Genomic DNA, 27,610 nt, shown 5'->3' on the forward strand with positions numbered 1-27,610 from the left:
CTGGGATGGGGCATAGCTGTAGGGAGTCTCCTTTCTCCAGGCGCTGTTCTAGGAAACCTTGTTCTTCACATGCACACTGGTCCTAGGTTGGCTGGGACAGACACAGATATTTAAACACAGGCCAAAAGGCAGTGGATCACAGCCAGAATCCTAAGGAAAGGCACAACCGAGGCTTCTTTGTGTGCTGCTTTCTGCCAGACGAGCATGAGAGCAGTCAGCCAACAGCAGCCATGGGAACAGTGCCCCTGTCCTTCTCTGGGCTTCATCTTCTCTGTGCTCAAAACACAAGAGAGACAGTGAAGAGGGGCTGGGAGGCTGCCTGACAGGCTGTTCTGCACAGCAGCTGGAGCAACACCTCCCAATCCCAGCTGGCACAGTGGGTGAAATCAATCTCTTGCCCTGCATGGACGAAGGAAGAGAGACAAAGAGGGTAAGAGGGACAAAAAAGGGAAACAAGACAGGGATACTCTTAGGAGGCTGAGAGGACCCAGAGAAAGAAGAAGAGAGAGAAAAAATGAGACAGCAGGAGTGAGCAAACAGTGTTGCTAGTTCTCCAGATTTAATCACGGGTTTTTTTAAATGTTCATCTCTTCAAATCTTGTGATTATGTGAGAATCTCAGCTGGCCTTGGAAAAAAAATAGCATGCAACTAGCCCTCCAGGCTGTGAAGAAAAGCTGAAGAAGAATGCATAAAAGAACCTACCTTTCTGAGGGGGAAATATAAAGATTTTTTAACTTAGTCTCATAGTGTTTCAGGGGGGAGGCAATAGTGAGCCAGAATATAATGGCAAGGCTGGCATAGGGAAGACAAGGCAAGGCTAAAGGAACTAGGTCTGTTTAATTTGAAGAAAGGAGATTAAACGAGAGCAGTTTTCAAATATTTGAAAGGCTGCCATAAAGGGAGACAAATAGCTCTTTCCTGCCAGAGAGGGAAGGCCACGTGGCAAAGGGCTTAAACTGCAACAAAGCAGATTTAGATTAAATCTAAGGGAAAACTTCCTAGCAGTGAGAATGGGCAGACAATTAAATAAACTGTCTGGGGCAGCCATGGCATCTCTTTTATGGGAGGATTTTGGAAAAAGGCACCTAGTGTGGCTGGCTTGGGAATAATGCATCTTGCAGCAGGGCTAGATTAAATGGCTGAGATCCCTGGCAACTTGGCAAGTCTATCCCTGGCAAGGGGGCGTGACAGAAAGGAGAAGAAAGACAAGGGCTTTTAAGAACAGGAATCCTAGAAAAGGAGAAGGGCTCCAGTAGGTCACATCTAGCCCAGCTCCCGACTCAAGGGGAAGATCACTGTTGTCCAAGTGTCTAATGTGTGCACTAATGGGACAAGGGCTTATCAAATCTCGTCTTAAAACTTTGGGAACAACCCTGCCATGTAACAATAACGCCTGGCCAGGGGCGAGGAGTAGGGGGTGCACGTGGGTGCACGTGCACCCCCTGCAAAAAAGCACTGCTGACACTGTCAGCAGCACCTGTGGTCGGTCACCAATCACCACTGCACTGACAGCATCTGTGGGCAGTCCACAATCACAGCTGGCTGCCGCTGCTGTGGGTGGTCACCAACCCCTGGTCAGCGCTCACCATGTGCTCCCCCTGCCGCCGACAGTGCTGGTGGCATCTGCGAGAGCTCCCAGCTTACCACCACGCTCCCACCGCCACCAGTGCAGCCATGCCCCCCAGCCGCTGGGGGCACATGCCGCTCATGTGCCTGGTAGTCAGAAACACCCTTTACCCTGCCACAGGGAAGCAGGAGCCTGAAGGCGCTGCAGAAAAATGTCAGAGAACCACCCCCCTCTGCCCACATTCCTCAGGGGAAAGGCCATGGGCGTGCATGGGAGGCTTAGGAGCCCCTGATTTGCCCACCCCCAAGGGATGGCTCTGGAGACGGATGCCCGTTTCCTCCAAGAAAGTATCCAGTCTTTTTTGAGTGTGGCTGAACTGTCAGCTTGCACCACATCTGGTGGTCGAGAGCTCCGCGCCCCACTGAAGACCGTCCTTTTCACTGAAACAATAGGGCGTTTTTACACGTGTGGGGGGGGGCAGAGGGTGCTTCCACTAGAGCGGCTCTGAGAGGTGCTGTAATGAAAGCGCCTCCGCACCTCGTGAGTCAGTGCCCGTGTGCGGCCGTCCTCTTCCCCGGCTAGTAGTTTCCAGACCCGGCGGCCCGCCCTCCTCTGTCACCGCTCGGGGCTCGTGGCTGGTGGGGTGGGCCAGAATGCAGGGGGGAGGGGCCTGAGGGGATTCCGCGCCGGAGGAGCACACAAAAGGGGGCGGAGCCTCTCTCCAATTGGCTCCGCCGATCCCCGGGGGCGGGGCAACCCCAGCGTTTGGAGCCCCGCCCCTCCCACAAGCGCTCCCATAGTGCAGTGGAAACCGCTAAGCCACACCCCCGGGGGCGGGGGCGGGGTAACCCCAGCGCTTGAAGCCCCGCCCCTCCTACAAGCAGTCTCATAATGCGGTGGAACCCGCTAAGCCCCGCCCCCAGCGTGAGGCCACGCCCCCTAGCGCTCCTCGACTCCACCCCTAGCAACCCGGCGCTTCCACCCGGCCCGTGGCCCCGCCCCCGGCGCGCTGTGCTCTGCCCGGCGGTCCCGGCAGCCGCGGAGCCGCCGCCATGCGGGTAAGGCGGCCCCTCCCCCCCGAACCGGGCCCAACGGCTGTAACGGCCCGAGCCCTGCGCTGCCGCGGGGGGCGGCGTGGGCACAGGCGGCACCCCGCCTGCACGGAGCGGGGAAACTGAGGCAGGGCCCCGCCCCGCCCCGCCCCCACCAAGTGCAGGTGACCCCGGGCTGCGACTGACGGGCCCCGGCCCTGGCCCCGGCCTCCCCCATCAGGGGACCGTGCCCCAGGGCTGAGGCTAGACCAGGCCTGGCCTTTGCGCAGCTGTGAGGGGCCGGGGAGCAGCAGAGCCGGGTGATAAAAGCACCCCTGGGTTTCTTTCTCCTGGGGACGTCGCCTGGCACCACAGGCCGGCACAGCGGGCGGGTTGCAAGGACTCGACTGCTCAACAGCCCAGGGAAACGGCATGATGTCCCGCTCCGATTTCTCCCTGGGACGAAGCCTTTTATTCCGGGATCCTGCAGACCTGCAAGCCCGTTGCCCCCCTTTTACTGCCCCTGAATGACGGCGATGACTCTTTCTCTCTACAGAGACTAATCTGAGTTTATTGCCCGTGTACACAGCCGGCCCCACCTGTTTGGGTGGGAGTCGCAGCCTGGGAGAATCACGCCCAGGACAAACCTGTTTGGTTTTAGCCGAGGATCCCAAGACGCAAGGCTTTCTTGCCATCTGTATTTAGCCTGACAGCAGTGTTGTCTGCACCGCGCCCAGGTTATGCGTGTCCTGCCCCAGCGCTGGCCAAATCGCAGCGGGCCGCGGAGACTGAACCCAACAGATTGATGTCAGCAAACCGGTTTCTGCTAATCGCTGTCCTAGTACAGGTTTCCATCAGGCCAGCCACGGTTTTGGGCATCCGCGCTTAATACTCTGCGTACCGTCTTGGCTACCACGGTATACAGTTTTGAGCAACCACGGTTTTCCGTGGCCGCACGTGAGCCCGCCGCCACCTGCCGTTTTCCCCGCAGGCCTTCTGTCTGGCCAACCGCGGGAACTTCCAGGACCCGAACCCCGGTGGCTGGCGAGGGAAACCCGTACCCTTCGTTGCATTTAAAACACGCAAGTTCCCAAAAACGTTGGAAAAAAAGTGTACGTTTGGTTCTTAACGTGCGAAACGATAAATTAGGCCTTGCGCGTGCAATAGCTAGTCAAACTGAGCTCTAAGCAATTTAAAAAGAGTTTAAAAATAGAGATTAAATATATACGCCTGCCAATGTTTGCGCTTCTGTGATGTCATCCTTCTTTAAAAAAAAATCTTGAACAATCCATGCAAACCAAAAAGGGGCAAAGTGGCTGGGCAACAGGAAACACAGTGAGACTGACTACATAGCAAATGTCAAACAGAGACCTGAGTTTAACATTGGAATGTAATCGTTGTCAGCACGAACATTTGTTCTTACCTTGTCAGTTATCTTTTCCTAACTCTACACAGCCGTTATCACAGAGCTCTTTATTTACAATCCTTCCTTTGCAGACTAAAATCCTGGATGGGAAGAAAGTCACACTGAACAACAAGCAGAGTGCTGATGTCTGGGGGAGAGACTGAAGGACACACTGTTCTTGTTCAGCAACATTACCCGACTGCCTTTGATATGGAAGGCAGGACTTTCATCGTGTTCTGGAAGTACTAGAACTTTTTAGGCATCTACACCTCGTTTGCTGTTTTCTCCATTAAAAAAAATCACTAATGATTCCTTATAGTAACTCAAAAATGCAGGACCAGCAATTGATGGAAAAAGCTAACACCACGGACCGGATAAGCCAGACGACTTTGAAGGATCTTACCGCTGAATTGGGTTATATGTCCCTCAGTGAAAACAATGAGGGAAATTGTGACCCTAATGTAAATGAAAGCAGACATAAGGAAGAAACAGTGGATTTTGAAGTGATGCAGCAAAGCCTCTGCAGAGGGAATAATAGTGGGAAGCCTTGTGAAGGATTTTCTGGGAGCACAACTTGCACATTAGAACTCAGTGGTAGTTGGGGTGACTTCGAAGGTTTCAGCGAATCCTTATGCAAGTCAGACAGCTTCAACCACACTCTTGAAGTTCTGGTGAAGTCAACAGAAACTACTAAAACTGATGTGGATTTAAGTGAGGAATATTGCAGCTCTTCTCTAGGACACCCCTGCTCCAAGCTGTTGGTACACAACCAAAGAGAGGCTCCTTCTAGTTCTCTAAATGAGGTATGTATTTATAGAAAGTTAAAGCTTCTGCAAAAAAATTTAATGGTGTTTGCAATACAGTTCCCTTTGGGACACTAGAAACAATTTTCCAAATGTTGTACTCAGAGGATATGGTTTGAGAAGGAAAAAAAAAAATCAATAATTTTGCTTTTAATTTAAAAATTGGTAAAAGTATTATTACAATTTAATTATTATTTAAATTAGTTTAAATTTTAAAATTATTTTCAGTTATGTACTATAGAATATTATGTACCATTTTATTATTGTTTGATATATGTATAACATAGAGGCCACAACCAGATTTTTCTGGGGTTGGCATTGTATAAACCTCTAGTAAGCAACTGCCTTGTCTTAAGTCAGGGGTCAGCAACATACACCCTTCAGGCTGTGTCTGGTCTGGGGAAGTCTAACTCAGTCTGGGGCACTGGGTGGCCCACAGCTGCGGAAAGCTGCCTACCCCCTCCACAGCATCCTCCTCTAACCCTTCTTGTTTCTCATGCTGGTGCTTACACTCACTGCAGAGAGGCTGAGAGTAAGCACAGGTGAAGGGGAGAGATTTGTGGCCTGTCACAGGGGCCTAGGTCACAAGCTCTGGCCTGCAGAGGCAAAAGGTTGTCAACCCCTACCCTAGACCATTTAATGTTTAGAAGACTAAAATTTGCTATTTTAAAATTTAATTAAATTGTTTAAATACATTTTATTCTAAAAATGAGCCCATATAAAATGAAATTTGAAAGCATGATAACCTATATTAAAGCTGTAACCTACTATATTTTGGTAAAAGTTTGGAAAAAATGATACAAGTCCATTTGTGACAGTTTGGCAGAAGGCGTGATGCTGAAGGATAGCCAACATGATTTCGCTGTGGGTAGGTCATATCTGACCAATTTCATCTCCTATGATCAAGTAACGAACCGCTTAGATGTGGGAGACACAGTTGATGTCATATACTTGGATTTTGAAAAGGCCTTCAATGTGGTCTCCCATGATGCTCTTATAAAAAAAAAAAAACTGGGTGATTGTGGGCTGGCAGCATCCACGGTCAGGCTGGTTGGGAACTGGCTAAGGAGTCAAACCCAGAGAGTATTAGTCTGTATCGTCCTGGCGGGAGGTGGCCAGTGGTGTCCCGCAGGATTCAGTTCTTGGCCCTGTGCTGCTCAACATAGAATCATAGACTAGAAGGACCAGAAGGGACCTGTAAGATCATCAAGTCCAGTCCCCTGGCATGGGCAGGAAGTTATTGGGTTCAATCAAGCTCAACGAGGTACTTGTTCAGCCTCCTCTTGAACACCTCCAGGGATGGTGACTGCACCAACTCTACCGGGAGTGTGTTTCAGATTCTACATACCCTAAAGGAAAATAAGTTTTTTCTTTGTCTAGCCTAAATTTTTCCTCAATTAACTTGTGCCCATTGGTCCTCATCCTCCCAAGGGGTGCCTTTCTGAAGAGTTGCTCCCCTAGATCTTGATATTCACCTCTGACATACTTGTAGGCGGCTATCAAGTCACCTCTCAGTTTTCTTTTACAGAGACCGAACAAACCCAGTTCCCAGAGTCTTTCCTCGTAAGGCCTATTAATGATTTAGATGAGGATGTGAAAAGCGCGCTGGCCAAGTTTGCAGATGTTACTAAGTTATGGGGGAAAGTGGTCACACTAGGGGATAGGATTCAGATCCAAGTGAACCTGGACAAGCTGGAAAGGTGGGCGGAGCAGAACCAGAAGCAGTTCAATAAGGATGAATGCAAAGTGCTTCATCTGGGGAGAAGTAACCAGTGACATGAATATAGGTTAGGAGGAGATGTCCTGGCCCTCATGATGGCTGAAAGGGACCTTGGGGTTATGGCTGATCACAGGATGAACATGAGCTGCCAATGTGATGCTGTAGTCAATGGAGCTAATAGCATACTGGGATGCATTAGCCGATGTGTTGAGCAGGGCTAAGGAAGTGATGCTTCCTCTCTACTTGACGCGTGAGACCCCAGCTGGAGTACTGTGTCCAGTTGTGGGTGCTGCACTTCAAAAAAGACATGGAGAATCTTAAAAGGGTCCAGAGAAGGGCCACAAGAATGATTAAGGGCCTGGAGGACAAACCTTATGAGGAAAGACTAAGGGATCTGGGACTGTCCAGGCTGGGGAAGACAAGACTGAGGGGGGACTTGGTATGGGTATGTAATGGGGGGACTATCAGGAGCTGGGAGAAAAATTGTTCATTAGGACGCCCCAGGGGAGGACAAAGAGCTATGGCCATAAACTGTTAGCGGATGGTTTCAGGCTGGATGCAAGGAAGAACTTCTTTACCGTAAGGGTGACCAGAATCTGGAACAGACTTCCCAAGGAGGTGGTGCAGTCCCCAACCTTGGAAGTCCAAGAGGAGACTGGACAGACACCTTGCTGGGATCATTTGATCTCAGCTGTATTCCTGCCCAGAGCAGAGGGGTTGAATTCGATGATTTTTCAAGGTCCCTTCCAGCCCTTAATTTATATGATTCTATGATGTACAATTTGTTAATTATTTAAATTTAGTAAATATTCTAGCAGGAAATGTTTACCAAAAAATATCAGGAATGTCAGACTACTGAACTGGATGAGGTCTCCAGGACAGTGCTTAGAAACTTCTGACAGTTGTAGCCTGTTCTGCAAGTGCAGAGAATATTTTCTTCATTTTAGTTTATTCACTATTATGGACAAACAGAGTGGAGAGGTTTCTAAAGGGTTGAGGGAGCTGCTAATCAAGAGCCCACAGCAACTGTTATGCTAAACTGGTATCTTTGTATAAGCATGTAGCCATACAGGTGAGCTAATCACCCCAACTTTGACCCCAGATGACACAGGGTTAAAGTTGGAGCAATTTAGCTACATTTGCAGCCCCAGAGGCTTACAGAGTAACAGCTGCTTTAGCTTGATCCCCACCCCCACCTCCACTCCCACTGCCTCCTCGCTCTGGCCTTTTCAAGCCATGCCAGACATGGGTTTGTCCATACTCTCAGTGTAATTACTACCTTATTCAGAGCTGAAAAAGCAGGAAAACTTGTTTCCCTTTTCCAGTCTATAAATATCAAGTAGGTATGAGAAGCACAGATCAACTAACTTGCTTGGTGACCAGCAATAATCAGTTCATTTCACTATCAACAGATAAGGCTTCCTTTGTTTAGTACATCAGCTAGTATTAAAAGCAACACATTTTCTTACACGGCCAGCACGTTTAATGTCTTTTTATTTAACCAACGGACAATGGATAAATACGGGTTTTCTGCATTTTAATTGAATGCCAGTTTCCATTCAAAAATAGCTCGACTCAAATCATGAGTAAAATTAGCTACACAAATAAGAAATGCTGTTCTCCAGTGTCTAACATAACATAGAAACATTAACCATTTGAATCTAAAATCTATATAATTGCTTAAAAAAAAAAATATATATATCTCAATCATACTCTGGTTAGCAAAATGTGTCAGATCTAATGTAAAGGCTATAAAGAGTGTAATGGCTAATTGCAAATCAACCTGTGTTAATGATTACCAGCCTGAGAATCATCCTTTATTCAGGAAAATAAAACCTAGAAATGCAAATTAAAATGTAAATAAATTATTACAACAAAGCTAGAAACCTTTTGGAAAAAGCTTTGATTTAAGGCAACCCACCCAGAACAAAAGGGATCTTTCTTTTAGCCTCAGTGAGCTTGGCTAAGTATTGCATGCAGTACTCAGTAACTAATCATAACCTGCCGTTTACCTGTTAGAATGTAGTTTTCCCTGTAAGTATAATGATTAATGACTGAGTTTTTTAAAGGCCAGAGCCATAAGGTGGAAGCTTTGTGGATTCTGCATGGGAGTTTTTCTGCAAAGGGTATCATGGGAGAGAGGAGGAAGGTGCTGGTAAGAGAAATGTTTGGAATCCAAAGCAAGACAAAGACGGGAACTGCCCTTGTGATAAGGTTACCAGCATTCATAGGTAAAGAGGATCTAAATTATTGAGGGCTTTGAAGATTAAGTCAAGAATTTTTTGTTTGTGGGAGATGGGAGAGTTTCTCCAGGGACAGACACATTCCTTGTAACTCCTGGCTGAAATAGACCATAACAAGTCACTGAATTTCTCTTTGAAAGCAGAATCTCTTTATGTTGTTACCAAAGCTTCTGTTTAATCTGTGTGGTTATTCAAGACAAATGGATGCATCTGATACCTATTACTTCATTGACACTCCTTCATTTGAATAATATTGTGTTGAGTTTTCTTTACTCTGTCTCAGGGCAGTGAAAGGCAGTGTTGGAGATGCTGGCATAAATAACATTTACTAAAACGCTGTTTCAATTTAACCCTTTCTTTTACCTGTTAGATAAATTTATCTTGGGGATTTGTCTTAGGGTATGGACAAATATACGCTTAATAGTGGCTTCAAAAGCGGAGGGACAGTTGCAGCCTAGGACCCTGGTTCATCCAGGGTCAGAGTTTCACTTGTGTTTCCACAGGACCAGGCACACAGTACAGTTACAGCACAAGAGTTGCTCTGTGCTGCCAAGCAGCAACTCCCCCATCACATTTGAAGCTACTAAAAATATACATTTGTCCATAATCTTAGACCAGGGGTTGGCAGTATTTTTTGGTGGTGGGCCAGAATGACCCATTTCTGGTCTGAGGAAGGCTGGCACAAGGACCCAGCTGCCTCAATCACTTCTCGCTAAGGGATCTAGTGAAGTCATGGGGGAGGTAGAAGGCGCAGCGGCTCCTTTAATCTTCCATGTTCCCCTGTGCGCACCTCACACCTTGTCCCCACCTTCCTGCTGATTAGCGGAGGACCCCGCCGCTCCCTCCTGATCAGCAGGGAAGCTAAAACCATGATTTTAAATGTGGCGCTGTTTTTGCTCCCCAACCAGTCACCAGTAAGTCACCAGCAAACAGAAGGGCTGTCTGGGGCCCCTCAGCCAATCAGTGGCAGGAGGCAAAAATGACACTATATTTAAAACCTCAGTTTTCGCCTCCCCGCTGATCAGGAGTGAGTTGCAAGCAGGGCCCCTCCACCAATCAGCAGGAGGGCGGTGGGAGGGGCATAGGGGAACCCTTTTCTGCCACCAGTTCGGTAAGTCCCTACTTCTAATGGGCTGGACCATGGCATTGCAGAGCTCCGCATTCATCAAAGCCCTTGCTGCCCAACTGCAGCACAGCACAGGCAAAGACGTACAATTTATAGACAAATTGGACAGAGTCCAGTGGACGGCAACAAAAATGGTGAGGGGACTGGGGGACATGACTTATGGGAGGCTGAGGGAACTGGGCTTATTTAGTTTGGTGAAGAGAAGACTGAGGGGTGATTTAATACTTAGAAAAGCTGGACGTGTACAAGTTCATGGGGCCAGATGGGATGCATCCAAGAATGCTGATGGAGTTGGCTGATGTAATTGCAGAGCCATTGGCCATCATCTTTGAAAACTCATGGTGATCAGGAAAGGTCCAGGGTGATTGGAAAGGGACAAACATAGTGCCCATATTTAAGAAAGGGAAAAGGAGGATCCTGGGAACTACAGACCAGTCAGCCTCACCTTAGTCCCTGGAAAAATCATGGAGCAGATCCTCAAGGAATCCATTTCTAAGCACGTGGAGGAGAAGGAGGTGATTAGGAACAGTCAGCATGGATTCACCGGGGCAAGTCATACCTGACCAACCTGATTGTCTTCTATAATGAGATGACTGGCTCTGTGGATGCGGGGAGACCGGTGGATGTGGTGTACCTTGATTTTAGCAAGGTTTTTGATATGGTCTCCCACAACATTCCTGCAGGCAAGTGAAGGAAGTACAGGCTGGATGAACAGACTGTAAGGTGCATAGAAAACTGGTTGGAGTATCGGGCTCAAAGAGTAGTAACATTGGGCTCGATGTCTAGTTGGCAAGTGGTATCATGTGGAGTGCCCCAGGGGTCAGTCCTGGGGCCATTTTTGTTCAATGTCTTCATCAACGACCTGGAAGATGGCACAGAGTGCACCCTCAGCAAGTCTGCAGATGACACCACACTGGGGGGAGTAGTTGATACGCTGGAGGATAGGGCTAGGATTCAAAGTGACCTAAATAAATTGGAGGATTGGGCCAAAGGGAATCTCATGAGGTTCAACAAGGACAAGTGCAAAGTCCTGCACTTAGGATGGAACAATCCCATGCACCAGTACAGGCTGGGGGCTGACTGGCTGAACAGCAGCTCTGCAGAGAAGGACCTGGGGGTTACAGTGGACAATAAGCTGAATATGAGCCAGCAGTGTGCCCTTGTTGCCAAGAAGGCTAATGGCATACTGGGCTGCTTTGGTAAGTGTATTGTGAGTAGTTCAAGGGAAGTGATTCTTCCCCTCTATTCAACACTGACTGGTGAGACCACATCTGGAGTACTGTGTTCAGTTTTGGGCCCCCCACTACAGAAAGGATGTGGACAAATTGGAGAGAGTCCAGCGGAGGGTGACAAAAATGATGAGGGGACTGGGGGACACGATTTATGAGGGAAGACTGAGGGAAGTGGGCTTATTTAGTCTAGAGAAGAGGAGACTGAGAGAGGACTTAATAGCAGCCTCCAGCTATCTGAAAGAGGATGGAGCTGGACTGTTCTCAGTGGTGGCAGATGACAGAACAAGGAGCAAAAGTCTCAAGTTTCAGCAAGGGAAGTTTAGGTTAGGATGAATTTTCTCACTAGGAGGGCAGTAAAACACTGGAACAGGTTACCCAGAGAGGTGGTAAACTATCCATCCTTGGAGGTTTTCAAAACCCAGATAGACAAAGCCTTAGCTGGGATGATCTAGTTGGGGATGGTCCTGCTTTGAGCAGGGGGTTGGACTACATGACCTCCTGAGGTCCTTTCCAACCCTCATTTTCTATGATTCTATAAAAGCAGCCTTCAACTACCTAAAGTTTGGTTCAAAAGAGGATACAGAACAAGGAACAATTATGTCAAGTTGCATCAAAGGAAGTTGAGGTTAGATATTAGGAAAAAACTCTCTCACTAGGAGGGTAGTAAAACACTAAAACAGATTACCCAGAGAGGTTGTGGCATCTTAGTGGTTTTTAAGACTGGGCTAAACAAAACCTTGGCTGGGATGATCTAGATGAGGCTGGTCCTGCTTTGAGCAGGGGGTTGGAATAGATGACCTCCTGAGGTCCCTTCCAACCCTCATTTTCAATGATTCTATGAAAATCTAGCATCGGGGTCATGGGGTGCTGACCCTGTTCCTTAGACTAATCTCCTCAACAGTAGTGTAGCTGAGGAGGAACGACCAGGGCAGCACAAAAATAGGCACCACATAGCTAGAAGGATGGCAGCAAGGCAGCTGGCACTGCCCCATGCAGAGCCACTGTCCTGTTACATCTCTGCTCTTCAGAGCAGGGACTATTGTCTTGAACGTGTACAGTATCTGCACATTGCTGCTGCAAAAAAGAACAAGTAGTAATAGTTTGAGAAGCTTCCAGGCTTTGGGAAGTTGGTTAACTTCCTATGGCAGTGGCTCTCAACCTTTCTGGGCTTTAGGCACCCTTTCATAGACTCAAAGCTCCCCTCAGAAAATGCCAGCTCTTCATTTTCACTAGTTTTTTGACTACAGAAAAATCATAGAGCAATTCTTCAGTTGCAAAGGACTCAGAAAAACCACAGCAGGTCAAAATGTTTTTAACACTGTGGATTCCTAATTTGAAATCTCTGGGTTTATTATGCGAATCATATTTGCACACCTAACAGTGCTAAAATAGTATGGCACCCCGCAGCCCACTTGAAAGGATGCAGCAAGGCACCCCATCGAACTGTGGCACCTTGGTTGAGAATTGCTGTCCTATGGCCAGCCGGGGTGTTCTTGGTGATACCTCTTATTGGATCGATTGTATAGTTGGGAGAGATGCTAGGCAAGTTTTCAGGCATAAGGTGCTCCTCTTTGGGTCAGTGTCCAGAGCTGAAGAAGGGCACTTTGTACCTGAAAGCTTGCTTACCATCTCTCCCAACTATATAGTTGGTCCAGTAAAAGATACCATCAAACAGCCCCCTGTTTCTCACATTTTCCTGGATCAGCACAACTACAACACCACTCCAATTCTACTACAGCTAGCAAGACGCTTCTCTTACGTTGGTAGGAGGTTTTTTTACTTTTTCAGAAACATCTGGTATTGGGCACTGTAACAAACAAAATTAAGTATTTGTAAGACCATTGGGCTAATCCCATACAGTAATTCTTTGTACCCAGCTATAACAAGGTAACTGATATGAACTCTAATTAACATTAAGACATTCATTATTATTAAGACGAAACCACAAGGTGAAAGAAGAAAGAGAGCAAAACAGGCATATGAAGTATTAGTATTATCTTATCTATATTTGACTGAACTATACTATAAACCAGTGAGGCAATTTAGTGTCCAATCTGTCAAATAAAGCTCCCTACAGCTACAAAATTCCAGGTTCAAAAAAATACACTAAAACTCAAACCAGTTCAAGATTCCCACCATGCACATATTTTATAGCCTCTTTGGGCTCTTCTCTACAGTAAACTTGCTGCACCTTGCACCAGCACCCGCCAAACACTACACTGCTCAGCATATGCTAAACCAGTAACAGTGGTGTTGCAAGCAGGCTAAATAGGTCAAGCTAATTGGCCCTTTTTAATTCAGTGGGTCTAATTATTTTTCCCGAGTAAAGTCCGGATTTGGCCGCACTGCTGGTTAAGGAACCAGCCTTCACAGAGCAGTGTTTTGAGGGTGCTGCTACTGGGCAAAGTAAGTTTACTGTGGTGACGTAGCTTATTCTTTCCAGAAACCAAATGTTGCTGCCTAGCATTCCTAAATCCTCTCCTCATTAGGATCGCTATGCCTTCCCTTTGCAGCTATATTACTCCATTGGCTAGCATGGAGAACTCTTCCCATTGATCCTGCCTCTCTCCCTGATTGAGCAGATTTTCTACTGCTTTTGTTCAGCCAGAGCCTTGAAAGTGGTTGCTGGCTTATGCACATCCAGCCATTATTGCTGTTAAGTTACATAAGAGTTACCATGGAGAGAATTTCTCTGATGACATTTTTCTTTTGACAGTTGGTTTGGATATCCCAGCAGTCATCTTAAGGAACACTAGCTCAGGTTGGCCTACCCTTTAAAAATTCATATTCATTCTGATGGAATCGCATGAGTGCTTGAAACTTAGGACTTGACACCAGGTCTGGAGGCAGTCTGCTTTCATAAAGAATGATTTAAGACATTCCTCTTCCTTGCCTCTTGCATACAGAGGTAATTTCTAAGGCGGGGCAGGCAATTATTTTGGGTGGGCGGCCACTTAATGAGGTTTGGTGAGCTGTCAAGGGCCAACATGGGTAGCCCCACCCCTTGACAGATGCCCTGCCTCCTGGCCACAATCTTGGGACCAGAAGTCCCACCTCTAACCCCTGACCTTTGCCACCAGAAGTCCCTGTCCTTGCCCCCTGGAAATACTCTTTTCAGGAGAGGAGTGTTGCCATCTTAGAACCAGAAAAAACCCAAATCATGCACTACAAATCACACACCTACTATAACATATATTTTAATTTTATTACAAAAAATATTTTGTCATGATTTGTGTTTGCATCCATATAGAGGTGATTGCATAATAACTAAAAAATCTTAGTCTTTTATACTGTGTGTGGGGAGAGGGGTGCATGGTAGGTGGGTGTATGGTGTGTTGTGAGTATGTGTGTGTGTGGTGGGGTGTGGCTGTGCGGGGCATAGTGTATGTTGGGGGTTGTGTGGCAGTTGTGGGGTGTGGGGGGGCATAGGGTATGTTGGGGGGTTGTGGCAGTTGTGGGGGGCATAGGGCATGTTGGGGGCTGTGGCAATTGTGGAGTGTGGGTGGCATAGCTTATGTTGGGGGTTGTGGCAGTTGTGGGGGGCATAGGGTATGTTGGGGTTGTGGCAGGTGTGGGGGGGCATAGGGTATGTTGGGGGTTGTGTGGCAGTTGTGGGGAACATAGGGTGTGCTGGGGTTGTGGCAGTTGTGGGGGGGCATAGGGTATGTTGTGGGTTGTGTGACAGTTGCGGGGGGCATAGGGTATGCTGGGGTTGTGGCAGGTGTGGGGTGTGGGTGTGTGGCTCTGGAACACACTGTCCTCTCCTGCAGTAACTGCAGGCAACACTGTGGAGAGGGGTGTGTGTGTCTGTGTGTGGTTTGTGGGGTGTGAGGCAGGGATGTGGGGACCCCCCCACACTGCCCCCATGGTGCAGCAGCAGGTGGGGGCACTGGTGCCTGGCTCTGACCAGTGCTGCACATTACAGCAGGAGCGCAGCCCCTGCTGGGCCATTTGTTTCCCTGGCACTCCCCCAGCACTGGCAGGGCACAGAAGGGAAGCCCCAGGCATTGGAGTCAGCTGCTTTCCCTGCCCCAGCCCACCCCAGTACCTGGGGCTTCCCTCCTGTGCCCTGCAAGTGCTGGGGAAACAAACGGCTCAGCAGGAGCTGCACTTCTCGCAGCACTGGCTGGAGCCAGGATCCAGGCTTCGTACCAAGCAGAGCATGCCCCACCCCCGCTGCTGTTGCTGCTGCCCCCTCCCCCCTGCTGCCTGCCAGGGCTGCCCACCATGGGGGGGAGTGTGGGAGGGGTCCCCATGCTCCTCCTCCACACACCCAGACCTGCCCACCCAAGCTGCAAGGGCTCCACACTGCAGCCAGCCTCAGTCCCATGCTTCATGCTCCTGCCCAGCTGCAGCCCAGCCCCCCCACTTCCTTATCTGCTGCCTAGGGGGAGCAGGATGTGGGGGGAGCCTGCAGCAGCAGCCTGTCCCATGATAGCGGGGCTGGCCTTTCCGCCCACAAGGGAGCCAGGGATAATAGGATAGGTTGGGGGCTGGTATAGGCACCTTGCTCCCACCCTCATGGGTGGAAGGGCTGGGCACAATTCGTTGGAGGTGCACCATAGGCCTGATGAAAGTGCCTGGCAGGCCAGATACGGCCCGCAGGGTAGATTTTGCCCACCCCTGTTCTAAGGGGACACAGTTGAATAGCTTAGGCTCAAAATTAAACTAACTGTAAGATTCTTACAATTTAGTAGAGAACAAGATGTAGGTTTAAGTAATTTTAATTAACAATTAAACACAATAATACATAAAAAGGATGCTGGCTATGAAATAGTCTAAAGAAATCCCTTCTGTAGCATTTATGTAACTTACCACTGAATGTTTAAAGTGTGTGTTTCCCCATTTTTGCTGAATGTTTCTTTAACTTTTTTTTTTGGTTCCAACTTTATTTGCACTAGAACTGGCTGTCAAACTTATCGCTGCTGTTCAGACCCAGAGACAAAGAGCCTCCTGGGCCAGATTCAGAGTTGGCAGTGGTGGGACACACAGCAGCAGTGGCAGGGCAGGGGTAAATGGGGCTCCTTCACTGAGAATTCAGATGCAAACCCTGCTTCTCACTGCCTTGAATTCCCAGCCCCTCTGATCTGTGTAGGCCTGCAAGCCGGGTGTTTAACACCTCTTCACTAGACAAGTAAGACAGACTGGTCCTTTTCCCTTTCTAGTTCTCACACAACACTGCAGGTTTGGGGTTACAAACACACAAAGGGAAGTCAATGTCCAAACAAATATTGCTTTCATTAATATGTCTAAAAAAAATCATCACATTAATTTTGTTCTTTCTACAAAAAAGAATAAAAAGTTGATCTACCTTTTGGAACAGATGACATGAGAACAACACTCCAGAAAGGACATGATTCAACATACCCTTACATATATGAGTAATCCTAGCTCCTGCAAATAATTCCATTAATTCCACACTTGCATGAGTAAGTGTCACTCATGCAAATAAGGATCTGAGCCCCAAAATCCTCATTCATCGTTGTCATAAGGGAACAAATGTGTATATTTTCCCTTCTGTAAATTTTCCCCTACCTGTAATGACAGGTAAAGAAATGCACAGTTGTCTGGTGCACTGACAAGGAAAACCCTGCAAAAATATAAAGTACTTTGTGCAGAGAATTAACTTTGTTTAGTTATAAAGTGCCATTTAGCGTTTTCATTTAACATAAAGAAGTCATAGTTTCATAGTTGGTAGGGTCGGAAGGGACCTGAGCAGATCATCAGGTCTGACCCCCTGCCATGGCAGGGAAGAGTACTGCAGTCAAATGACCCTGGCAAGGTGTTCATCTAGCCTCCTCTTAAAGACCCCCAGGGTTGGAGCCAACACCACTTTTCTTGGAAGTTGGTTCCAGATCCTAGCCACCCTGACAGTGAAGTAGTGCCTCCTGATATCTAGCCTTAATCTACCCTCTGCCAGCTTGTGACCGTTACTTCTTGTCACTCCTGGTAGTGTTCGGGGGAACAGGGACTCTCCCAGTGCCTGCTGGTCCCCTCTGACTAGTTTGTAAACGGCCACTAGATCGCCCCTCAGCCTTCTCTTGTGGAAGCTGAACAGGTTCAGGTCCTTTAGCCTCTCCTCCTAGGGCCTGCCCTGCTGACTCCTGATCTGGGCTTCCCCTGAGTCCTACTGCCCTTGGTTCCTCTCATTTTTTACAGGAAGCAAGGGCAGAGAAATATTAATTTTCTACATTTTTAGGGGCCCCGCGGGCCAGATAGAATAGCTTTGCAGGCTGCATCTAGCCTGCGGGCTGTATTTTGCCTGGTGCCCCAAGCTGCAGCTGCTCGCAGCTCACATGGGGCTGCCTGTGCCTGCTCCGGACAGCCCCGTGCAGGCTGTAAGCGCCTGCAGCAGGGAGCGCTGGCCATGGGGCGGGCAAGGGACCACTTTTCTCCGCGCACGGAAGGAGCCCAGGGAAAAGCTGAGCGCGGGGGGGAAAGTGGCCCCTCCCTTGCCCCATGGCTGGCACTCCCTGCTGCAGCCGCTTGCAGCCTGTGGGACTGTCCAGAGCAGGCACAGGCAGCCCCACACGGGCTGCGACCAGCTGTAGCACAAGGCGCCGGCCATGGGGCTGGGAAGGGGCTGCTTTCCCCCCTCCCCCCCCCCGCGCTCCTTCCCCGCCTGGAGTCCCCCCCCACATTTACCTGTGGTTCCGGCACGGGGCAGTCACGTGCTCCCAGGCCAGAAGCCCTGGCAGGGGGCAGGCCCCACCGTTGCTGGAGCCCACTGGGCTTCCCCTGGGTCCTACTGCCCTTGGTTCCTCTCATTTTTGACAGGAACCAAAGGCAGAGAAATATTAATTGTCTACATTTTTTAGGGGCCCCGCAGGCCAGATAGAATGGCCTCGCGGGCTGTATGCAGCCTGCGGGCTGTATTTTGCCCACCCCTGGACTAAACATTTGTATACCACGTTATCACCAAAAGCTACTTGCAGGAAAGTACATACCAGTTTTGAAAAGATGAATGCCCCACCCTTGCATTGCAGACTAATTAGTAGCACCCCAGTAGTTAGGGTGCTCAGCTGGGATGTGAAGACCAAGCTCTGTTACAACATCCTAGGTGAATGCTGTAAGCTCTGGGTGCTTGGCTGATCTGGATCTTCCCATCTCCACCACCACACCTCCACCTTTTTGAAAGATGAAGAGCAAAAACAATTTTGAAATATTGAACTTTTACAAGACAGGAAAAGTGCTCTAAACTGTATCTTTCCTATACTATTGCCATGGATCCTGTGTACATAGAAATTGCCTATAGATTTTCCTGTGTTTTGCATTTAGGTCAGGCTTCGAGTTGATGCAAAAACTCCCATTGACATCAGTAATCTCTGGACCAGCTCCTGTATGAACTGCAAGATTAGCCTAATGTGCATAATAACTCTGATTTTTCTAGGCCAAACGCTGCTACGAGGATATTTTTAAGTTGGGCTTTCCAGAAATCCCCGTACCACAGTCCACAGAGAGCATCAGAAGCTTAGATCAAGTGATTAACACAAAGGACGAAGATGCTGGGCTTCCTGAACTTCTGAAGAAACAACTTTGGTAACAAGTTTAAATGAATAGTAAAGATTCAGATGTTTCCTGCTTTCTGGCATAGGTATCTGTCACTCAGTGCCTCCTGAGGGCTCCATTCCTAGACTTCTAATGCTCCTCGTTCATTCTGTAGGGAATTTAGGTGCCTAACACAGGTTTGTGCTTAGAGCTAGCCATCTGAAAGATAGGTGCAGGAATGCTAAGACATTTTGTGGATTTAGTCCTACATTCTCAAAGCCTGTGCATTTTAGTAGCCTGCATACTGAGTTTTTAAAAGAAATGGGTTGCACTTCTAGCAACTCAAAAGCATAATGAGCTGCACTTAGACATCACAAATATTAAGTATCATTTGAGCTGTTACTGGTTTTGGTAGCATATCTAATGATTACACTCCTGGAATGTTTAAACACCCCTTCCTGTGTCCTTCTGGTTATCTGCTTTCCTTCTCCTTTCCTGTATGCCTGTTAGCCAGAGCAGCAACAAAAGTCCTTCTCAACCTATCACTACTACTGTTCCTCTAACCACATCCTCCTAATTACTTTCATGATTATGTTAGACTCCCCTCATGTTAGGCTAGAGATTCTTCTGAATCAGTTGTGTAGGTGATTCCCTCACTCAGGAATGTTAATAGCAGTCAAAATGGTTAACGCGCTGTCTGTCAAGGCTGTTGGAATGTTGATCTGCTTGCTTTTGAAAGATCAGGAGCTTTCAAACTAGTGGCCATGGTTCTTTCTGCATATATCAGGAGCTTCTTAACTGAACAGTAGGCTCATTCATGTCTTATATCAGTGGGGGCCAACCTGTTTGGCAAGTGTGCCAATAATTAGTCCTGCACCCTCCATGGTTAGAGTGGAGTGCCACTCCAGTCTCCTCCTCCTCCTCATCTGCTGCTCTGCTTTCTGCTCCCTGCCCTGTCTGCCACTGTGCTGCTCAGGCCTCTGCCTTATGTTACTGACACTCCAAGTATTATAGTTTGAAATAAAATATGGTTCTACTTTGCATTTACCATCAACAGGCTCCTGTCAAACACACTCAGAGCCAGAGCCTAATTAACCTCATAGGCTTTTAAACAGGATTTAGGTACCTAAGTTACAAAAGGGCAGCAGCACTTATCATTACGTGTGGACAATGTGGGTACTGTACAAATGTAGCAAAACTGCTCCAGCTTTAACACTATATGAAGCAGCACTGTGCTTGGGGCAGTTTTTCTGCATGTTTATCATTCTTGCCTTGTCGTGCAATGATTAGAACGGTAGTGCTCTACCTTTGGGCCCTGTGGGCTGGATGAATGGTGTGGAACCAGTCTGTGGGCCAGATTGGGCCCAAAACCACCTCTGCCCACCCTTGCGCTGCCTCCCCAGTCCCTGGGTACCTGAATTGAACCCTGTGTGCCCTAATCGGTCCTACACCACCTCCATTCAACTCAGTATGCTGGGATCAGACCCTGCCACCTCTGCCCAACCCAGCATGCTGGGACTGGGCCCTTCATTGCCTCTGCCAGGTCCTGCACACCAGATATAGCATGCAGGGCCATGTTATCTGGTGCACAGGGCTCCCTCTAGGTTGGGAAATTTGGCAGGAGGGGAGCATCAATTGCTGCCACCATTCCCCTGCCACCAAATTTCTGAACCAGTGGGGAGCTTCATGGGCCAGATCTGGCCTGTGGCCTTGGGGTTGAACACCCCTGGATTGAAACGTAAGAGATGCTGCCCTTTTGAAACTGCTCCAAATGTACGTGTGTCCATACCTGAAATGACTGGTGCCTATAAGTTTGGTCTCCCACTTCTAAGGCAAGTGCTCTTGACACTACACCATTGGCTAAAATGTAAGCACTATGCATGCTGAAGTTTTTACTGAAGTCAAGTAGACATAATGGTTCAGGTTGGTGTCTTCTTTCTGAATATCTTGGATCCCAATGTAACAGAAACACCTCAGTTGCAGTCATAAGAGTCCTGATTCTGCCAATAAGGGCAACCTTTCTGCGGAAAGGTGCCTAAATCTTAGAAGAAGTTGATTAGGATCTGGCACACAGTCTTCAGGTAACTCTAACATGCTGGGAAAAGAGAGAGAGAGAGCGCATTATTTTAAAATCTTGAAATAGACTGATATGATAGTAATATGTATAATATGAGAACCCAGATACATTAGATACGTTACCTGTAATGGGAGTTAGTCACATCACTTAGTTCACAGCTGAAAAGTGAACAACATGAATAGCAGCCTGGTTCAGTGCAACACTAAAGCTGAAATCAAGGAAAGGGGGATGAGGGAGATTAACCAAACTGCAGAGTTAATTGCCTTTGAAGAGCTCAGCTTTTCACCTGCCATATTTCCACAACAAAACTATACAATCCAGGCTCTAGATCATGAACTTTACTAAACCATATTTTCTCCCTGCTTCTGCGCTCACTCTGGAGATATGCAGGCACGTAAACAGAGCTCTCAAATATGCCATTACTGCATGGCTGTTTTAGTGAGGGCAAAATGGAACCTCTTGATGGTAAATCACCTTGATGGTATGGAGAAATGTAGAAAAAATTTCAAATCAGTTCAATTCTATAACTGGCGATTCAATATACCCATATGCAGTTTTTTGCAGTGAGACTGTATTTGATTGAAATGAAAGATAATGGCTTTTTTCTGAAATACTGGTTTAGAAATATTCTATGAACTATTTCAAGTTGCATTTTTTTCCTAGTATTGACTCTGGAAACATATGGAGAACTTTCAGAAGCACCGATAACACTCCCAGTTTAAGATATTCCTGGAATACATCCCACTGCCAAGACATTTTCTTGTCTGTTCTTGGAATAGATGCATCTGAAAAGGTAATTTAAAATAAAAGCTTGCTAGAATACCTATGCAACTCTCTTTTTAAACTCCTATTCATTTACATCATCTAGGCTGAAGGAATCGCATCTCAGTTATTCATGTGCATTTGGAACTATATTTTGTTGGGTCACAAATACACGTTTTTTTCAACTAAGGCACTTGTAATTATGATAGCTTTGAATGTTCTCAATCAGGATATTCAAACTAGCTACTAAAATGGTGCTGGGATCAAATTTTCACCTTCCCAATCCATAACAGAGATTGTTTTACAGCCTACATTATAACAGCAGTATATGACATTTGTCAGATGATTGGGTCAATCCTAGCTATACTTTGCCAACTAAAGTTTCTCAAATACAAGCTAGCTGGGTACTTTTTGCCCACCTTGAAAATAAATAGTTAACTATTTATACAAGCTCAGTCCAATTCCCCTGTATTGGTGAGGATCTTTCCATTGACTTGTATAGAGATTGATTTGGTCCTTGGAAAAAGCAGAATCAGTTGGGCTGACTTAAGTACCACGTGTAAGACTTAACTTTACAAGTTAGAATGATGTTCAGTTTGTCTTCCCTTGAATTGTGTCACTAATTTCAGATGGAAAAAAAAAGAAAGCATCTTTTTAACTGAATTGAAAGATCAAGATTTTAGATTTTAAAAACTCCCAGAATTGTTACCACAATAATAATCAGTTTTTAGGTGGCATAAATATAGGTCATGGGAACACAAACAAATTACTGAGAGGCAAGAGGGCAGGCAGGGATCATCAGTTCTCTGGTAACTGCAGTCCCCACCAGTAAATGGAAGCTAAACTATTGCAACTTTGCATGCAGTAAAGTAGGGTTAAGCTACTACAGAATATTTTCTGTTACCATGAGGAAAAAATGTGCATAGAGATGGTTACCATGGAGTAGCTGATGCATGGTAAATCCTTGCCCCTGCTTTTACCTTACAATAAGCAACTTGGTTTATATGCCCATGCCCTAAAATTTTTTTACCCTGCTTTTCAGGAGCAACAGAGTCTTAATGATACCTTCTGTTCAGATTGCAAATAAACCAGCAGCTGGAAAGCTCAGTGTTACCTGGTCTGACCAACCTTTTTGTACAAGTTTATCACTGTACCTTTATTTGGATAATTAATTATGCCAACACTTTAAAGTTTTAATTGTTTTTATGGGAGGGGAGGGGACTTTTTTTTGTAACTGTTACAACCCTCCTTCCCCTCAAAAGTGTGGTTGCTGTTATTCCAGTATAAAGGCAGTTTATATTGGCATAGTTAATTATATTACCATATACAAGTGTTGAGCAGCAATTTACCATGGATACAGTTACATCACGATAAGAGAGGCAGGGTGGTGGTGCTGTTTTGAATATACTGGTATTGTTAAAGAGTGTCAACTCTAGTGTAGGCGAGGTCTGACCAAACCCCCCAAGCAGACAGTGCAAGTAATCTAGTGAACTTTCAGTTCCCAGTCCAGCAGTCTGATCAAAGCGTGTAGTCTTTTGGCTCAATATATTGCTGTCCTGAATTTAGTGGAAGTATACGGATACACAGAACCCACATTACAAACCTGGTGTTATGGACCACAACTTTCTAAAATAACATAGTTCTTTCTTAGTAATTCTGAAAGGGGAACCTTTTTGGGGGGCAAGTACCCATTCATGAGTAAAGCATTTCTAACATTAAATAAACACTGAGCACATGTTTAAATGACTTTCTATTTCTTAGGACCATTCAGAAGGCAGTAAGGATGATGTTTTTGAAGATTCGAATGTTAAAGAAAATGAAGACTTAAAAGTAGATGGATTCAATTTTAGTAATTGTAAAGCATTAATTCAAACCAAGGTAAGAGGAGGGCTGAGGCAAATACATTCAAAATGTACAGTTAACTTTGTATATCGATACATGTGACAATACAGAGTAGACAGAAATCCCCCTTTCCATCTTTCTAGACAGACTTATAGTGTGGCCAGGCAGTTCTTCAGCTATAGTTTGCTTTTTCAAATGTATCAAGTGCAAACTGATTTGAAACTGGGGGTGAAGAACTTCAAGTCATTGTTATTTAAGGCATTTGAGTTGCACAATGAGCATGGGTTCTGTCCTGTGAGAGCAGCGAACACGTGAGATTCTTCAATGACACTTCGATGACCGAGAAGGATTAGTTACCATACAGCAGGCTTAGTGTGTTGAAGACACGTGAACAGATAGGGACAATGACTAACTCTTAAAAAATACAGTCAGGGAAGACAGTAGAAGCAAAGAGTTTCTAGTTGTGCTCCAACTGGTATTTCTGGTATTCAGAATGAATCAGAGATTAAACTTGCTCAGCCCAGGAAAAGAAAGGAGAAAACAAAGTACAATGAGAATTCCTCAGAAGAGGGGACTCAGTGGGGACCTGTTTGAAACAAAGAGAACTGACATTAAAATGATAGGGATTTTGAAGCATAACATGAGGATTTTGCTGGGGTTTAGTGAATTGCATGAAGAGTGCTGAGGAATGCATTTGGAAATTCTTCAAGGTTAGAGAGTCTGAGCTGCTGTAATCACACACTTCCTTTCCTTACTAATTTAAATCCCCCATTTTTTCGTGTCAACATACTTTACCCTAGAATGTAACGTCTAATTCACATCAGCACTTCCATGTGCCAGGGACTAAGAGCTAGTGAGCTTTGAGTTGGTCAGGTTCCTGATAAAGAGTTCCTTCATTGTGAAGGGAAAATTAACATTTAGAAATAAATATAGCTAAACTGTTCAGTTCAAAATTGCTTTTGGAAAAAAGGCACCCATTCTTAAATGAAGCATGCCAATATTTCAGTTGATGTCCCAAACAAGAGTCTCCTTTTCTGGAGTGGAGAATAAACCATTTTGTTGCTGTGGTAATGCAGATGTGTGCACATGCATGCCAGGTTTTAGTCCACTTGTCACACTGAATGTTGAACTGCATTTAATTCTGAGGACCTTGGTACCTGTAGATAAACTGGAAGGACTGACTTAGAAAGGATTAAACTAGCTATTCAATTAATCAGTAAAGGTTGGGAGATCTTAGCTGGCCTTATAGTTTGAGCTTTTGTAAAATCCTAAGGAAGCATATTTCTTTTGGCGAGGATGAATCAAGAGGTAAAAACTGGGGAGACAGAATGAAATTAAAGGAAAACAGACTGAAAAACAGGGAAGTCTTGTTAAACTCAGATGGACTTTGGGGCTAGGGACAGAAATTACACATAAACCAGTATAAGTGATTAGAAACTAGTTCAAATATGTAACGCAACAGAAGTTCAGTGCACATAAACCATTTTCAAAATGTACAAAACTAGTTTAACCTGGAGGGATGTAGCATGAGACTTAACTGATTAAAGGTTAAATCGGGTTATTGAACGTCTGTCCCAGATCCCCTCCAGATTCAAGTAACTCAGTCCCCCAGCATCCCAGGATGCTTTGTACTTCCCTCAGCAATCTCCCACTCCCCTCCCCTCCCCCCCCCAGGGTAGATGGACTAGCTTTGGCCCAAGCTGTCTGCTCCAGCCAAGCAGGAAGGCATGCTCTAGCAAGTCCCCAGCTTCTGTACCAGCCAACTGCAGGCATGCGGCTGCATTTTCAGAAGCAAAAGCGAATGCCCGTTTACTTGCTTTTCAGTTCATTCTGTGCAGTGTAGACTAACCTGCGAAGATTGAATCAGTTCAACCTTTTTGACTGTACTTAGCTTAGAGGATTCTGTCAGGGGAAATAGAGGAAGTCCCATCGCTAGGAATTTCAAACTGGAATGTGTATTAGGAAATGGCTTGTGAATAATCCATCCTTAATTTGAGCATGGTACAAATGATATCATAGGATCTTTTCTATTTATCTCCCTGATATTAAGTCTTTTAATGGGTCAGTAAGATTAATACTTTTCACAAACCTATGTAAAGATTTAAATTGAGATGTTAATGAATATTTTTTTAAAAACCTTTAATATTTTTCCCTTGTTCACAGCTCTCTGTGTCACCAGATTCCAGGCGTGGTCAGCTCTTTACCTACAATCTGTTTTTGAAGAGGACACCCTCAAGTGGAAATATGCAATACATAACAGTCCCGAAGAAGAAGAGAATTTTCACAACACATAATCTAAAAATGAAAATTTTCAATAGTGATATTTGCTAACGCACAAGCACTTTTATCTTTCCTTCTCTTAAAGTACAGTTTACCTTCATTTTATTACTGGACTGGTACTGAACTAGAAATGGCTTTTGTGGAAGAAAATTACTTTTTCTATAGATGTGGCACGTAAAGCAATTTTCTTATTAAGGGTACTTAATACCACTTAGTTTTAGAGGTGAGGAAATAGTTTTGTCTTAGTAAGTTTGGGTAGCAAATTACAAAGTCATATCTACTATAGTAATTCAACTAAGCTTTATATTTACAGGTATTTTTGATGGACAGTTTGTGACTTTTTAAACTCCTGGCTACTTCAGGACCAAATTACCCTTTTTGATTCCAACAGTCCCTTCCCCACAAAAATCTACACCCATTCTAGGTGTTGTGTGACATGTGCCTTGTCACAGTCTCATTTTTCCTTAGCAGGCTTTCGCAAGTCACCCATCAGTCTGGTACTTTGTTGCTGCTGATGGCCTGCTCTGGGTCACCCACTTTCCATTTATGACCAGCGTCTGAACTCTTTGACTCAGTGGCATTCAAGAGAGTTGTTTTCTAACAGCTTGAGAGTCACTGTTACCAGCGCTGAAACATTGTTTCTCTACTTGGAATAAATTGCACCTTTTGAACCTAGTTATAAGAGAGGTTTATTCCTTTAGCTGCCAATCATTTGAAACCATGCATAGAGCCAGTTGTGCAGTCAGTCAAGGTCTTATACTGTGCAGTGCTGTAGGTTGCTGTTTTAAGACCTTTAACATTCATATTAGCAGCTGATTGGTGTGCCCATACTCTCAAGTACCAAATCAGGCAATCTCCTATCAGCCACAGAATCCATGGCTTATCTTCACTACTGCACAAATGACATTATTCATTAGCAAGGAACTTATATGCAAGATATAGCAACCTCTTTTCTATTTTGTCCCTTCTGAATGTGAAATCTTTGTATGATTGTTTTTATTCTGAAAAGGCATAGATGAGCTTTTCCAGTGGCTTTATGACGCTAAGTTTACAGCGTGACAAATTTTTGTACATGTTAACGTATATTGTACATAGTTGAGTTAAAGTTATGTGACAAAAGTGAATACTCTGAAATTAAACCATTTAAACTTTTAACTTTTAAGTAAGTGCTAAAATAATTCACTTACTACTTTAGGACCTGTATGTAACTGAGAATGCCTCTAAGCCCTTGCTAGCAGTTAGTTGCTTAATTTGAGGATGTGAGCACTCTGTGCTGAAAACTAAGAAAGTCCGTAAGGGCTGGCACTTGTGGTACAAGATGTGATGTAAACTCTGATCAGCAGTAAAATCAGAGCTGAGTTATACATTTACAAACAGTAGTAGCTTTCGCAATGCCTCAGTCTTATTCATTGAGGAGGAGCTGTTTGTGAGCTGATTGCTCAGTTAACAGCAGCAATCTAACAAACAACCTTTAGCCTTCTGTTTGACTACGTGCCATTTTAAAGTGGCTCAGCAGTCTTGGGCTTCAATCCTTCTCTGAACTCCACAGGGTTAAACCCCAAGTTCCACGCGAATGGGCATCTGATCAGGGCCTAAACACTTATACATTTAAAGAAACACTGAATTTCCTATCTTCAAGAATGTTCTCGTAGTAAAAAGTTGGCAAGAGCTAACAAGTCTGCACTGATTTTTGTAATGTTCTGTTTAATAAAATGTTCCACATACAGCCACTTTTCAATTTATTTTTCACCTACTTGGGAACAGCATTAAAATGCTGATTGAGCAAGGTACTTGATCATATTAAACCAATAATTAAAGGGAGGGGGAGGGGGTCCTGAAGGAACTTCCTGATTTGTGGCCTGACTTAGTATTTTGTCTGTTCATATTTGTTTTAAAATATACTCATATCAGACTGAAACAGTGGGGTTTTGCCACGAGAGAGACAGAAATATCAGTCATATCCAAACAAGTGTTTCTGACTGAAGATTTCCAGTATGACTACCTTTTGAATTTCCCCAGACTGATTCTCCTAC

At 45.6% G+C, this 27,610-nt stretch overlaps 1 protein-coding gene across 1 annotated transcript; it reads left to right on the plus strand.

The window, feature by feature from the left end:
• Window positions 1–2,520: 2,520 nt before the first annotated feature.
• CLBA1 (clathrin binding box of aftiphilin containing 1) lies at window positions 2,521–27,303 on the plus strand. The gene is made up of 6 exons (XM_006268011.4): window positions 2,521–2,626; window positions 4,097–4,807; window positions 18,519–18,667; window positions 21,357–21,486; window positions 23,217–23,333; window positions 25,461–27,303. Exons 2-6 carry the CDS (start codon window positions 4,310–4,312, stop codon window positions 25,626–25,628), a joined length of 1,062 nt encoding a protein of 353 aa, XP_006268073.1. The 5' UTR covers window positions 2,521–2,626; window positions 4,097–4,309; the 3' UTR covers window positions 25,629–27,303.
• The last annotated feature ends 307 nt before the right edge of the window (window positions 27,304–27,610 follow it).

Source organism: Alligator mississippiensis, chromosome 2 (genome assembly GCF_030867095.1).
Source record: "Alligator mississippiensis isolate rAllMis1 chromosome 2, rAllMis1, whole genome shotgun sequence".
Classification (NCBI taxonomy): domain Eukaryota; kingdom Metazoa; phylum Chordata; order Crocodylia; family Alligatoridae; genus Alligator; species Alligator mississippiensis.